The 16,103-nt window shown below is 34.2% G+C and overlaps 3 protein-coding genes and 1 long non-coding RNA gene across 7 annotated transcripts; 1 reads left to right on the top strand and 3 right to left on the bottom strand.

The window, feature by feature from the left end:
* Positions 1-292: 292 nt before the first annotated feature.
* LOC143900804 (mitochondrial nicotinamide adenine dinucleotide transporter SLC25A51) lies at positions 293-3,297 on the bottom strand. Its single transcript, XM_077412527.1, has 3 exons — positions 2,300-3,297; positions 1,662-1,938; positions 293-1,572 (listed from the first exon to the last, which is right to left on the bottom strand). The coding sequence occupies exons 2-3, from the start codon at positions 1,806-1,808 to the stop codon at positions 862-864; spliced, it is 858 nt and encodes a 285-aa protein (XP_077268653.1). The 5' UTR covers positions 1,809-1,938; positions 2,300-3,297; the 3' UTR covers positions 293-861.
* A 622-nt stretch (positions 3,298-3,919) lies between these two features.
* Positions 3,920-8,524, top strand: LOC143900678 (very long-chain specific acyl-CoA dehydrogenase, mitochondrial-like). Of its 2 annotated transcripts, none has more exons than XM_077412298.1 (8): positions 3,920-4,180; positions 5,044-5,251; positions 5,333-5,551; positions 5,660-6,088; positions 6,333-6,596; positions 7,012-7,368; positions 7,457-7,669; positions 7,968-8,524. In XM_077412298.1, the coding sequence occupies exons 1-8, from the start codon at positions 4,092-4,094 to the stop codon at positions 8,103-8,105; spliced, it is 1,917 nt and encodes a 638-aa protein (XP_077268424.1). In that variant the 5' UTR covers positions 3,920-4,091; the 3' UTR covers positions 8,106-8,524. The 2 variants fall into 2 exon arrangements, with proteins under 2 accessions (XP_077268424.1, XP_077268434.1); XM_077412308.1 differs by lacking the exon at positions 3,920-4,180 and adding an exon at positions 4,759-4,784.
* Positions 4,072-4,607, bottom strand: LOC143900864 (uncharacterized). The gene is made up of 2 exons (XR_013257899.1): positions 4,531-4,607; positions 4,072-4,230 (listed from the first exon to the last, which is right to left on the bottom strand). It is a non-coding gene; the product is annotated as an uncharacterized LOC143900864 (long non-coding RNA).
* Positions 8,365-15,997, bottom strand: LOC143900718 (UDP-glycosyltransferase UGT5-like). Of its 3 annotated transcripts, none has more exons than XM_077412370.1 (7): positions 15,409-15,997; positions 15,188-15,333; positions 14,233-14,469; positions 12,691-13,104; positions 11,601-11,823; positions 10,554-10,773; positions 8,365-10,384 (listed from the first exon to the last, which is right to left on the bottom strand). In XM_077412370.1, exons 1-7 carry the CDS (start codon positions 15,413-15,415, stop codon positions 10,096-10,098), a joined length of 1,536 nt encoding a protein of 511 aa, XP_077268496.1. In that variant the 5' UTR covers positions 15,416-15,997; the 3' UTR covers positions 8,365-10,095. The 3 variants fall into 3 exon arrangements, with proteins under 3 accessions (XP_077268496.1, XP_077268485.1, XP_077268479.1); XM_077412359.1 differs by having other exon boundaries at positions 15,188-15,372; positions 15,461-15,997; XM_077412353.1 differs by having other exon boundaries at positions 15,188-15,997.
* Positions 15,998-16,103: the final 106 nt, after the last annotated feature.

Here is a 16,103-nt window from a genome sequence, read left to right as displayed (position 1 = left end):
ATAAATAGTCTATATTATAGTAATATTAAATATTTTGTTTGTTTGTTAATGACTCGAATATTTTGTGACACGATATTATATCACATATATTGTTATAAATCGCGCTGCTGAATCCCAACACATGCTTTTAAACATTTTACAACTTAAAAAACTTTAAAAGGGTACATTTCAGCACAATTTAATTATATACAATTTATGGAATAATAGATAACTAAAACCATGATAGCACTTTATCCACGACTAAAAACAAATTGTCTATATATCACAAGTATTAAATTTATTAATTTAATACTTTTCTCTGACTCTCTCTCTCTCTCTCTCTCTCTCTCTCTCTCTCTCTCTCTCTCTCTCTCTCTCTCTCCTCATTAATTATATATGTTTGAAGCGTTTATATGTTTACACGCGTAAAAGTTTAGATTCATAAAGGCAGACTATCAGGATATCAAGAATTTTCATAAAAATATTAATTACACTTATTTATATGTATAAATTATACAATTTCTTCATGAACAAAGAATAAACGATTGTATTCTTTGAAACTTATTCTTGATTACTCTTGTTCATTTAAAACAAAAACAAGTTGTTCCTTTTTTATATCAGTCAGTTGATATTATCTCAAAATAATTATTAAAACATTGCACAAAGAGTTTCATATATATAATATAATAGACTTTTCTTCCCGTGTGCATTCCTGCATAGCAGGAAGAATGTGCGACTGCAACATTCATATATCTTTAAAAAAAAAAGTATTATACAATTCCCTATTATCGCCTTAAACACCTGGTGTATACAGCGGGACGTGAAATGTATGATCCATAAATAAATCAAAATAAAGATACATTTCTCGCACTGTTAAACGATCTAGAAAATAATATTCTTCAAGAAATCATACGACGCGCTAATCACACCCCAACTGATGAAGGACCTCATGTAGTTCAAGTGCACGCCCTGGTAAAAGGAAGTCAAGCTTCGATTCCTGGCGACGTACACTTCGCGAGTCACAGCGAGGAATTTCTCAAAGTCGCCGCCTATCTTGGTCTGCATGTGTATCTTGATTACGTTCATCGGATAGAATACCGTGCTGGTGAAGCCGCCGATCAGGGCGCCGCTGACAAAGTTCGTGAACAACGACTCCTGTTCGCCCAGCAACAACTTTGATCGATCCCGCAGCGTGAAGAACATCAGATTGGACAAGCCGTTTCTGTATATGATAGGAACCATACCGCGATAGCACTCGGTCACTCCGTGATTTGTCAGCAGATACCTGAACGCGTGGGGCGTGTTCTTGAACTTGTCGTGATACCGCCAATCCTGCAGCAGCGTTTGCACTCTCTCGAGCGGCATGAGGAGAGCTTCCATCGTCCCGGCTATATTCGCCGCCAGGATTTTGGCCAGCACGACGTTCTCGGTTAACAGGCAGAGCCTATGCTTGCAGCCTTCGTACATGCTGAACATCAGACTGAGAGACAGAGTCTTCTGGCAGAGTGGCGGCAAAATTCCACGATACAGCAAGCGTACTCCCTCTCGCGACATTTGCCCGACCGCAGCACCCACAGGTACTCCTTCCAAAATCTACGGAAAGCAACGCAGAGATAATGTTTCAACCGAATTTGAGTATCGCGGCGATATTCATTAATTTTATTTGTACTGCGTGAATATACCTGTCTGAATATAATTTTATTAATTGGGAAAGTGACGGTGACATTGATGACAGCAGCGCCCCAGCCGCAGATAAATTCTTTAACATCGTTATCGTTGAGTCTTAAGACTGATCGCAATGGAACCTTTTCTGACGTAATGTTACTCATATTAGTATAATTTCTAGGAGCAATAAATAGATCCGGGAAGAAAAATATTCAATTGTTCTAGTTCTAAATGTACTTTATCTCCGTCCAATGATACTTGTGGATGTTGCATATTGAGTTAGGCGTTCTCTATCTGAAAGAATAAAAACAAAACGATGGACATCCATGTTTAAACACCGGTTTCCACTATTTATGTTTATGCTTATATTTATGTATTTATAACTTTATTACATGTATGTAATTTTGTCATTTATTTTAATTTACATTTTGTATAATTTATTTATGTATTATTACGTTAGGGTATATTTATGTAAGTTTAATGTAAATAGATAAATTTACATTTAGCTATTTTCGTTTCTTAGTCCGATTAATGATCGAAAGAAAGCGTTTTGGGTCTAGTGCTAAAAAATCACAGTGTAAATTGCGATTACATTATATAACCTAATCTTATCACACGTGTGTCCACGTATCTCCATATATTTATGTATATTTACTTTTCGGCATTCAACCCATAGCTTTGGGACACTTGCGTCGTTCGGAGGTACGGAGGTATCGTCTCGACGGTGTACCTGAGATCACTTACGGCACTCCTTACATCAGGATCTCGTCGTCACTTGTGTTTTCAATCGCCAACCCCATATCATCTGATATCTCTGGGTCTGACCATCTTTGATTCTGACGTCTCGAATCACCCAGGATCACCACGGCGACCCGGGCGATCACAAGGCCACAAGCTCACCACAGCTCACCACAGCTCACAGCTGTGAAGCTAATCAATGTTCGTCCATAAATATGCTCGACAGTACATGGAGCGCGGAAACGCGGAAACGCGGAAGCGCGGAAGACAAAATTTACTAGATTTCCGTCGATCCGTTCCGTCTGTTTTGAATGCCTTATATTACATGGAGCATATTTTGAGCGGAAAAGCGGAACGGAGAATTATAAAATATTAATTTTTAACGGTATTTATTGATTAAAATGCTTGTATTCAATAGATAAGCTGAAAAGATAAGCATATTAATAAAAATTGCAATGAATTACGTGAACACAATTTTAAGAAATGAATACAAATGTCTATTTGTCACTATACTGTTCCGCTTTTCCGCGCAAATTGTGCTCCATGTAATATAAGGAGAAACAAACTCGCGGAACGAACGCGTCAAAATCCGTTGTCAACGCGGATACAGTATACTCCATCAAATTTCGGAGCTGTTTAATCACATTGAAAAAAAAAGCTTTTACACATACTCTTCGATTACTTTATTATTTAATAAAAGTGGCAGTATAATATTATAGATCCAAACATCATGTTGATGGTTATTATGAAGTATATCTTATATGCAAGCCAGGGTACATACATAGGCTGCGTTAAGTACTGGCAGTGAATATCGAAACGCAGCCATACATACATACACGATAATAGCGGATTCCGCTTTTCCGTTCAAACGTGCGGGACTCAACTCGCGGAAACGCGGAATCTAGTTACCATTCTGTTCCGCGCTTCCGCGTTTCCGCGTTTCCGCGCTCCATGTAATGGCACCCTCATACTCATGAGTGGTTCGGTATACTCCATGATCTCACCCAGCCAGTTTCTGATTGGCCAACGAAAATGTCTACTGCGCATCCTTGGACTTGCTACACCTGGGGCCCTGGGGCCGTATTCTGCTTATTCTTACATGGGCCGCATTCCGATATTCACTGTCAGTACTGCAAATCTATATTTTATGTAACGTATACTATAGATTTTCAAAAAATTGACAAATTTTTAGAATTTACAAAATTATTTATGTTGATGAACTCTTAAAAGTTGGCAAATTCTTTATTAATGAAATTTAAAAAAACTGACGATTCTTGGAATTTTAGATAATTATAACTTTTGTTGTATTTTTTGCTGGTATAAGAACGCAAGGATGTAGGATTGTAGGAAAAGGTAATAATAAATTATAAAAATTCATTAATTGTTTCATGTTTCTAGTATTATTTATTTAAATTTTATTACAAATTTTTAAAAATACAATCCATACATATATAAATTACAAATTCTTAAGCCTAATTCATCTTTTAAATGTTTTCTTGCTGCACTGTTGTCGTTTATTGTCGAATAGACTTTTGAATTCAGTTCCACGACGACAGACGGCGGCGTCAGTCGTCGCTACACTCACTGTCCACGATTGTTGGGCCATCATTTCGCAGAGAGTAACCGTGTCTCACAGCCGTGATTGTCTTTCCATTTTAATTTCCATCAGTGCGGATTTTCGTTGGATAATAAGTACGCACGCTTCCACGATGTTTCGTGTCGCAAAAATCCTCTCGTCGTCTTCCAGAAATCTCAATAAGGCCGTCGAGACGCCCTTAGGATCCTGCGTCACGTCCAGGTGAAGTGCCGATCGTGTCGTCTTCTTCATCTGCTCATCCGAGTGACCTTCTGCAAATTGGAGCGAATTTCGAATTAGTGGAAAATCAGATTCAACCTTGAATATAATTGCCTTCCAAATTCTCGAAATTCGAATCGCGTATGGTTGGAGCGCAATTTGTTATACGCGCAACAGCGTGGAACGAATAATCCGATTGTTGATAAATCGAGTCGCAATTTACGAAATTCGTGTGTACAATGCGTCGTATTTAGCTTGTCGCAATTGATCCGCGTTAAATCAATCTTGTCTGCATCTCAATCTGCAATTCCGTGTCCGATATTTTTAGTTACAAGCGTGTGCGTCTGACGTACGTGGACTTTGGACTGTGCCCCGTGGGCACGGAGAATCTTGTCAAGTATATGCATACGTCACGTAAACTATGACGCTGGGAACCCGGAACTGTTATGTATATTGCAGTTATTTAATACTCGATCCGTGTTATTGACGTCGAGTCTCAAGTTCATAGGTTCTAAACATCTAAAATTGGAAGATTAAGCGTATTGTACATTCTAAGGAATATTACTTTACACAATGAGAGGAATACGACATTTCAGATGAACAAAAAGTAGGAAAATTTGACATACTTATGAAATCAAAGAATAAATATTATCTTACAAAAGAGGAAGAGATTTTACAATTGGAAAATGACGCAGATAAGATTGTATTTATTTATTATTTTTTACGAGATATATATATATATAACTCGATATACAAGATACTCCAATAATTTATGTAATTTAACTGTCCCTTGAAACCATTGTTAGCTGTCAAATAATTTATTTGTTAATTATGGACATTATTTGATGATGATAAATGTTTGACAGATGTCTGGCTACTCAAGCGGCAGTGAAAGTCAAGGAGGAAACGTCGAAGCGAGAAAATGTCGCCGCCAAGGAATCTCAATCTTTTACCATGAATATCTTCCGTGGCCAGTTGCAGCTGAGCCAAGTGTGTCCCTTCCCAGAGCCAATGACCCAGGAGCAAACTGACACGTTAAAAATGCTCGTTGATCCCGTGGAAAAGTTCTACGAGGTAAACATTCTCTTAAGGAGCACAATAATCGAGGTGCAAGGGCTAAGCTTTTGTCAAACGTTTTCTCTTTCTTTCTTGTAGGAGGTAAACGATGCGGCTAAGAACGATCAGAACGCGTACGTGGACGAGAAAATAGCAGCCGCTCTCTGGGATTTGGGAGGATTCGGTTTGCAAGTGCCCATCGAATTCGGCGGGTTGGGATTGACGAATACTCAGTACGCTCGAATCGTCGAGATTTGTGGCTATCACGATTTGGGCCTCGCTATCACTCTGGGCGCGCATCAGAGCATAGGGTTCAAGGTAAAAACCGTTCACGGCTGTATTTTGCTTTCCGATACAATTTTGTCAATTTTCCTAATTAATATTGATATCATTATTGAGCGTTATTGGTAAAATGTACGCCCACAGGGTATACTTCTGTACGGCACTCCGGAACAGAAGGCCAAGTACCTGCCCCAAGTTACTAACGGCAAATACGCCGCTTTCTGCCTGACGGAACCGAGTTCCGGTTCCGACGCCAGCTCGATACGCACGCGCGCTATTAAATCCGACGATGGGTCGCACTACGTTCTCAATGGCAGCAAGATCTGGATATCCAACGGCGGCATTGCCGACATCATGACCGTGTTCGCTCAAATGCCTATCAAGGATCCGAAGACGGGCGAGACGAAGGACAAGGTGACTGCTTTCATCGTTGAGAGGGGATTCGGTGGTATCACCAGTGGACCGCCCGAAAAGAAGATGGGCATCAAGTGCAGCAATACGGCGGCGATCTTCTTCGAGGATGTTAAGATCCCGGCGGAGAATGTTCTCGGCAAGGAGGGTGAAGGTTTTAAGGTACAATTTTATGTAAACTTGTTTTTCATCTTTGCGCATTGTGAATACCGTAATGTATCGTAAATATAAGTCGAAAAATGTGTTTAATACAGTCTACTTACGTCTAATACATAATTCACGTTACAATATATATTTGTATTATATTTAATAAAATTCTTGTCTGCAGCTCTCGCGTGAAACTTTGCGAATTATTTACACGAGTTTGAACGCTGCTCGACTATACATTCGCTTTATTCGATCTTAGGTCGCAATGAACATTCTGAACAATGGTAGATTCGGCATGTCTGCGGCTCTTTCCGGCACCATGCGTTACTGCATCACTAAGGCTGTGAATCATGCGACGCAACGCGTGCAATTTGGTCGCACGTTGGACAATTACGGCACAATACAAGAAAAATTGGGACGCATGTCTATGCTGCATTATGTCACCGAGTCCCTCGCATACATGATCTCCGGTAACATGGACAGCGGAAGCCAAGACTATCATCTGGAAGCGGCTATTTCGAAAGTAATTCTTTTATCGCTCGATTAAATTGCTTTATATAAAATTCTAATGCACCTTCAATAAATAGATGTAGATTTCATATTTATGCTTAAAATATTAATGAAGAAAATATATCGAGTAACCTGCACATATTAATGTTTCTGAGTTGCAAGGATTCTGTATTCCACAAGAGATATCGTATTTTTATTCGACAGCAAGATAAAATTCGTGAAATTAATTAAAACTAATTAGTTAAGTTCTAATAATAAACTAGTTAAGTTCTCTTTAGTATCCAGTCAATTCTCTTTTTATGCAACTGATTTTTACTTTATATTGCAAAAGCTATTGTATAGAAATGTGAACGCGTAATGGTTCTAGTTTCAATAGACCGTGAATAATATTATTATTGGTACATTATACGCTACGAATCCTTTTTCAGTGTTTCGGGTCCGAGTCCGCGTGGTGGGTGTGCAATGAAGCTATTCAAACCTTAGGAGGAATGGGTTTCATGACGGAAACCGGTCTAGAACGTGTGATGCGCGATCTGCGTATATTCCCAATCTTTGAGGGGACAAACGACATTTTGCGTTTGTTTGTGTCGCTCACCGGTATCCAATACGCCGGAAGTCACTTGAAGGAGCTACAGAAGGCGTTCCAGAATCCTACCGCGAATTTAGGATTGATTGTTGAGGAAGCCGCTAAGCGAGCGACCAGAGCAATTGGCTTGAAATCGCCGCCTACCTTTGGGAATTTGGTACATCCGAAATTGACGGAAAGTGCCGCGCTTTGCTCGAAGGTGAAAATGATCATTCGAACGTAAGCTGGAATTTTTCCAGTTAAATATAAATTTGTATAAAAATATATATATATATATATAATTGCAGAGCGTGGAGAGCTTTGGCCAAGTTATAGAGTCCTGTCTTATTAAATACGGACGAGGCATTGTAGATGAGCAATTTATCCTCAACAGGATCACGCAGGCTGCTTTCGATACGTATACAATGGCAGTTGTCCTAAGCAGGACGACTGTGTCGTTGAACAAGAATCTGCCTAGCGCAGAACACGAATTATTAATGACACAAACTTGGTGCGCGGAGGTATGAATATGTTATTCTTTATTCAAATTCTAGTAGGATCTCAATATAAATATTGTGGCTGTCGAGTGCATTTGCTGAAACTATTATTTATAATTTCCTGAAGCTAATGAATTAACATATAGATAGTGTTTAATTTAGAAAGTATCTTTCAGATGATTGACTAGGAGTAATTTAGGAATAATTGACTCGAATTTCTGTCATTATATTAATATTATTTGATCCTGCTAGCGATAATGTGAATATACAATTTATCTTGTAACTGCTAGACACCTTTGGTTAATGCAATTTGTTGTTACAGGCGTCGAATCGCGCTGCCTATAATCTACAGCAGGTCAGTTCGAGCAAGCAATTGGACATCTTCAGTAAATTGAGTAAAATTTCGAAAAATGTATGCGAAGTCGGTGGATGCGTACAATCAAATCCGCTGGGTTTTTAAGATATGATAAATTTGTTTTATGAGACATAACTTATCCAATCTTAAGTTTTTATCGCGCTAGATATAAGGGATAATATATAGAAACTGCTTTCCCCGTGGAAGGAAAAAGCTGAATATTTCATTATTCTTTCGTACAATTCATATTTTATCTCGCAATTTCTAGAAATAAAAATATGTAAATAATAGTACAAATGTAAAGTTAACTTTGTGATGAATTGTATGTACTTTCCGTGAAAACTACGGAAGCGATCAATGCAAATGTTAAATTTAATAAGGTGTAAAGTATAAGGTCTATCTAAAAGTATATTTAGAAAATTATGTATTTTTAATATCTCTTTATACCTCTTTACACGAAAAACGGCGATTCCAGATGTACAGCTATTAAATAATACGATCGATCTTACGTTTTTCTTTTCTTAGATGCTGTTTATTCATTTTAATAATCCATCAGTATCGTTGAAATAATAAAAAATAATTTTAATAAATCACACCGTGTTAAGTCATCTTTTACACACTAAATTAAATAAAAGACTTTAAATGGCAGAAGTGTACTGTCATACGCATATATATGTATATATATATATATATGTATATATATATATATATTTTTTTTTTATTTTTTTTTTATTTTATATACATTTAAAAATATTTTAATTTAATATTATCGTAGGTGCTCTCTTTTTCTTATAGAACCTCGATCATCCTCAGCATGGGACACGTATGTATTATACATAAAAGAAATATATCAAAAAACAGCGATTCTGTATTTTGAGACGTGGTGAAAATTACAAAAGTAAACAGATTTACTAGATTTCGACAAATAAAATTGTAGATTCTCTAGTGAATTTCCTCACTTTTGTAATTTTCACCTTGTCTCAAAATACAGAATTGACCTCCTGGAAGCCACAATCAATTATAATAACTGACCACTCGTTTTTTCTAATCGTTAAATGCACAATTTAACAATATCACAATTATGCGAATACAAAAATGCACAATTTTTCCATCGTACCTTAATTATCAATTCATAATTCGGTTAATATTTAATATGTACATATGCAACCGATAATAAGAGGGTTGTGATAAAAAAATTTTGATTACATTTTCGTCATCCAGATTTAGTTTAACATGGATTTAGTGCGGTTTCTTGATTAAACAGAGGAATCGACTGTAAAAAGTTGACCGTGAAGATTTAAGGGTGCTGCTGATAAAAATATAGAGCCGAATATATATATATATATATATATATATATATATATATATATATATACAAATTGGTAGCAGTACACCAGGCTCATCCTTCTCATTAGTAAATATTTTTAATGTTACTGATTTGATTGATATTATAATTACTAATAATAGCGAGCAATTTTGTGTTTATGTGCAATTCCATTTTTGTTATTTTATTTTAATAACTAACTTTTAAATTTCAGTTTTAAATTGTTTTATTTCTAAACTAGTTTTTGAAATTCAAAAACTACACACACAGCTACATAAATATTTCGGTAAAATTAAAAAATTACAGACACAGCTACTCTTACAATTTTATTATTAGTTGAGATCGAGACAGAGATTTCCCGAGGTAAACGCCGAAAAAAATTATCTTTGAAAAGGTAGCGGTGAGCCCCCCCCAAACAAAAAGTTTAGGAAACTCAAACAAACAAACGGATGTCTTTCTACATTTAAATTAAGAGAATTTTTAAAGATTTTATATTTGCATAAATGTTTGGATATAAATTTTGTTAAACACACTAAGTATTACCTTACTTACTGCCAAAAAGGAGGTTTTATACATAAAATATCGTATTAAACGTTTTAATATATTCACCATATAATTTTGATTTATTTTTCAATTTAATATATTATAACATAATTTATTATTATATTAATATATAATTATAATATCAATGCAATTAATAGTTTTTTTATATATCTACATTAATTTTACTTCTTTTACAATACGTGAAACATTAATTAATATTTCTATGATTTACGCTTGTTTGCTCTTGCGTAATTTGGTGTATATATGATTATAAAAAAAATTAATCGATAACTTAATTACAAAGAATATATTTAACAATATCGTGAAGAAAATAAGTAACAAAAATGCGTAGACATCGATCAGATTTCGTTCCACCCAGCTCTGATATTTCAGCGGCGTTGCTAAAGTTAGATTTGGATGGCGGACTGCGTATTCAATGCCCCAAACAGCTAAATCTAATGGTGGTATTGGCCGATCCCGAAATTCGCTGGACAATTGTTTCATGTTTTTTGTATAGCTGTACCAAAAAATGTTTCGCTATTAATAATGTAATACAAAAATTACGCATCTTTATTAGAGAAAAAACTAAATATGAGACGAGATATATGTAATGTATAAACAGGAAAGCCAAATTAATCTATTTTTTTCTAATCTATTATAAACAATTCATGATCGAAACATAATACCTTTCATTGTAAAGTATTTCTTCAACTGCATGTAATATGGACTGCGTGGACAAAATTTTAATGTCCAAATATATGCCAACGCCTTTAGCTACTAATATTTCCGTATTGAATTTTTGATCCATAAAAAAAGGCATCACGATCATCGGTATACCTTTCCAAATGTTTTCCTGAGTACTGAGAAGACCACCATGCGTCCAGATTGCTTTTACACTTTTATGAGCTAAACATAAGAATAGATTATTAAAAAAATTTAATTTTAATTATTATGATGGACATTGATGGAAATCTCACATTGATACAAACATTTAATTAGCTATAATACATGTCGATTAATGTGCGTGATAAATTAAATCTGATGGGCTTTTCAATCAACCGTTTTCTCGCCTGTACATTATTTTTAAACAAAAAACGAGTTTTTTTATTGTAATAAAAATTACTGTTTTATTATAAAGAGATTGTAAAATATAATTATAAATATAATTATTGAAAACTGAAATTGTATTATTGTTAGATGCGAAAAAACTGTTAAAAAAAAATTGTTTAGACATTATTGATGAGATAACCGGATAAACTTAATGCAACAAAAACTAATTTTCTTATACCGCATTTATTTTCAAAATGGAGTTTTACTGTAATTAGTCAAGAGTTCTTAAACAAATAAACAAGAGTTTAACGCACAAAATATTTATGTATGTACATTATATACAATGTTTTCATATCTTCCGCGACATTTTACTAAAACACTGGGCGATAACAATTGAGACTCGAATCAGTCTTACGTAAAAGTAAATAATTCTCACAATTATAAACTTTATTTTACTCAATGTTTTCTTTAAGAGAATGGTATTATATAATAATTAATAATATTAAAAATCAAATTTTATAGACATCCTAATTGTTAATAAAGAAAGCTTAAACTTAATTATAAGAATTTTTCAGTTGATAATAAGAGAATATACGAAAAGCAATGATTAATTATATGTAAATATTATACGAGAAAATATATATCGGGTTTCTCGTATTTTTCTAAAAATTGGGAAAACGCACATAAAACTAGGCTTTGCGGCATCCATTTCACAATCATTACGTTGTCCGGTATTTTAAATGGCACTTCGATATCTAGTTTCCATAGGACTCGTTGCTTCAGTTTCGACAAAGCCAGTATAACGGTTTCAACCTTGTCTAGGCCGATCATTTTCCATTTAACATTTGTTCCTAACGATATTACGATAGCTCCATTTTTTGCTCCGTCAAGAAATACGCGCACATCCTGCAAAATAATAGCGAACTAAGTATTTTGATAATATGATTTATGCAAAAATATTTATTTTAATGCCAAGACGTAATCGTAAGGTTGTATAAAATTTATACAACCATAAGTTATTTCCATAAGTTATAAAAAATAAAATATTATTGTAAAAAATATGTTTAAGTTTTTTTAAATTTAGCAATATGCCGCGCAATATTTAGGTATCTTTTTGCTTGCAATTTACTGATTATTATAGAAATTAATTAATAAATAATTAATTAATAAAAATTATATTATATTATGTTTAAAGACGTCTTTACAACGTAAGTCTTTTAGACATTATTTATACCTACTTACAATATATGCACGTTTTATGTGAAATAAACGTATGCAAAATTTTCATAAATTTAATAGAAATATACAAAAAATAATCGATTATTTAAAATTTTGCGAATTAGAACAGTAATCTTTACAACCAAGATAGACAAATAATTATGCCCATTTTCATAAGGATTTTAGGCTATATATTCCGGGCCTATATATTCCAGACTATATAACCGATGTCATTTTATTCGTTCGATGGCTTAATTATTAGCAAAGCTGTCCATATATTAGTGTGGATTCTAATCAAATTTGCTGCCAATCTGTGCGCATATTACTAACATTTTGCTTACTGGGAATATGTTAAATAGAACGGAAAAATCTGTGCAATACAAGAAGAATGATGGGTTCTAGTGCGATAATCTTCGAATACAGATAATAATATAGATAACAAACTAGGGTTTCGTTAAAATTCTATTTTAATATACATCTTTCTTTTTTGCTAATATTCTTATTGCAATTTTTGCTAAATTGCGCTTTTTAAGTAACAAGTATAATTTTTCTCACCTCAGGATACGTCGCGACTACCTCGCCGGCAATTGGTTCTATGGCCTGGGCATTCAGTCCTGCAATCTCGAGAGTGTTCGGCGGCAATGGGATCGCAGGCTCGAGCGCAGGATGAGTATTGATTAGTACTATATTAATTCTGTCTTTTTCTATTTCATGTAATGGTCTGACTGGATGACCTAAATATTCCTCGGTAAGTTGTTGAATAATAGGTAAATAATAATAATCTCGTATGAGGTCATCCGCAATGTAATATAAAGCATTCCATGCTCTCAGCCATAAACCATCGGGTTTCACAATGGACGCAGGGTAGGGCCGAACAGTCGGGTAACTTGGACCACCGACAAAATCTTTGAGCCAAGGTGCAGTACCAAATGGAACATAGCCTACTACGGGCGGCTTACCTTTAGCAACCTGAAAAACAATATACTTACAGACAATAGAAAGTGCTAAAACTAAATATAGCTGTTATTTTGTGATAAATAAACAAAATAAAATTAATTAAGTACTATTTTGCAGAACTAGCCCGTTATTTTATTTGCAGATAATGTAAAAATAATATATTATTTATATAAAAATAAACTATATCGCTTTACGCGTAAGTAGTGTAATTAGTTCTATGATTATTATTTCCATGTATTACTTTACGTTTGTTAAAGCTAGTACGAGAATTTATTATTGCAATAATGATTCTCAATTATTTATAAGAGTGCAAGAGTGCCGAGATTGCAGGTAAGAATCTCCAAACGCAACAATATATTGCATGACCCAGTCAAAAATTCTTGAATGTTTTGTACAATATTTGTTTTTGTAAGTTTTATACGTGTATACCCTTTTTAAACTATGTGCTAATAAAAATGATTTAATTCTTCTATAGTATATATAAAATTTAACTTATTCCGGTTTGTCTACTCATGTTACACAGTTTAGCCTTGTGTCCACGATGCTAGAAATCGCCGAGATCTCGGACGGAGAAAGAATCGACCAACATGCATATCGGTTGATTGGCTGAAATGTTTAAATGTGATCGGTCAATTCTTTCTTCGTCCTAGATCTCGGAGTAGTTTCCGGCATCGTGGGCACAAGGCTTTATACAGGGAATCTCTTTTTTATTGCTGCACTGGCTGTAGAGTTCAAGAACTCTACACACACTAAAGCATTGAGGGTCTCACATGTACGTTTCTCCTGCTTCAATGTATATGTACACTTCTCGAACTAGTACGTGTGCAGCCAGTGTGGCAATAGAAAATAGACCCACAGTTTCAGTAACTTCCCGGTTGTTATCCTTTTATTTGTATATTTGTATAGAGAGTGGCACAAAATTTTTCATGCATTTGTACGCATTTTGTGTATTAAAGATATTCCACAATGAAACATCGTATTTCAACACCGTTTTGAACTAAATAACGAATGATTAAGAATGATTTTCAATTTGCTACGCTTGCAAACACACTTTGATTCATATTAGGCAACTTTGCTAAGTCAATTTAAAAGCTAGACTAAACAATTACTGTATCCTTCGCTAATACTAGGTTGCCCTACCTCCCACAATCCGTAGAAACATTGAGTTATAGTAATGTCCTGCACTATAACGTCAAACTCGACAGTTTTTACCATTTCCAAGAGTTCTCTTGCCACTTTAGTTCTTATCACTGTCTGACATCCGCTCATGCCCCACTGATACATAAAATTCACCATATAAAGTACACTGTACTGTTCCCATTCAGCTGGATTATAATCCTCGGATTGTTCATAAGTTTCCATTACACCATCGAAAACCTGAAAATAATAAGTACTCTTTGCTTTACAAAGGAGAAGACATACGAAAATGCGTTAAATTATCTCAAAAAGCAGTTATTAATCTTATGTATAATAAAATAGAAAACAACATTTTAAAATAGAAATTATATTTTTTTTTATTTATCATATATAAATTCCAAATAATCGATTTATACTACCGCTCAAAAGTATTTACCATCCCAGAAAAAATTGGAAAAAATCTTAATTTTTTGCAGTAAATGGTTTAAAGTGCAGGAAATTATTGTCACGTGTACTTATTATTGTTAACTTACACAAAACTAATGCTATGTTGGTCCTTATTACTTCTTAATTTCATGTAATTATTTTGAGTACAAAAAATCTCAAATAATAAATACATTTTCCAAGATCATCACGTTTATAAACCAAAATTAATTAAAAAATTAATCGACAGGATGCCAAAATTCTGTATGGTTGTAATAAAAAAACGTGAACATCTTAATGAGGCGAAAATTTAAAATAATATTATTTTCTTGTCAAATTATTGTTTAACATTATTTAAATAACAATGTAACTACGTATACAATAAAGACATATGTAGCAAATTATTAGTCTTTTCATTATAATTTTATTAATAAACTCATCTCTAATTAAATTTTTTTAAAGCGGTCAATATATACCTTTGAGCGGTAGTGTAACGTCTCTCAGAATGTTTTCGAATCTCATAATATTTACTTACGGCGTATGTTAAATTCTGCCCGAGTATTCCTTTAATCTTTGTCTCATGTATGCTCACTATATGTACATGATGGCCTTTACGAAGCAATCCTTTAACCAAATGCTCCGTCCAGACGTGGTGACTAGTCGACGGAATAGTCTCTATCACTAAAATCGACATTGGTTTCGACGCCGTCACGAAATCACCTATTAAGATACAACAAACAAAGAAACTAAACGTACTTAACATCGTTGCGCTACTCGTGTGGTCTTTTGATCAGATTATAATACCGACTGAATCAAGAAAGACTGATGTAGGATTCTCCCCCTCCTCATTTCAAGATAACTGTGTTTGTACTTTTTGGGTAACGGGCTGACAATTACATTGACATGTAGATAACTTTTAGCTGTACAATTATAGAAAAAGATTAGAAAAGAGATATAGAACCGGTAAATGTGTATAAAAGGCCGAATTTCAACGATTTTATCGCCACTTAAATATGTTGTAGGGAAAGTCTTTCTGAGTAATTCTACGTGAGAAAAAAGTGGGGAACGGTATTAGTTTAAAAGGTATACGACAAATTCAAGTTTGACATTCAAGTTTATAGGTATATGCTGTAATAATATGTTATTTTTTCAGTACTAAGGAAAGTAATTTGCTAATATGTGTGTATAGAGTATATATCAGAGCAAATTGCTTCTCTTAGAACTATAATGTTCCTTCATAATAATACATAAAAAGAATATTAAAATTGTAAAACTTTAATTTGTTATTTCTTCTAAACCAATGCCGTTCCCCACTTTTTTCTTGAGGTATAAATCTTAAGGTCTGTAATATATAGAAAAATACTAAAAAATTATACATACTCCTAAGACGTCTAAGACGTCATTAAGACGTTATTATGACGTAATTTGACGTCACTCTGCTACTTGGGTCC

The sequence above is a fragment of the Temnothorax americanus genome, unplaced genomic scaffold, assembly GCF_048541705.1.
Source record: "Temnothorax americanus isolate GAGA-0224 unplaced genomic scaffold, ASM4854170v1 Scaffold10, whole genome shotgun sequence".
NCBI classification, from domain to species: Eukaryota; Metazoa; Arthropoda; class Insecta; order Hymenoptera; family Formicidae; genus Temnothorax; species Temnothorax americanus.
The sequence above is the reverse complement of the archived record's forward strand: the minus strand, read 5'-3'. Positions and strand labels throughout refer to the sequence as shown.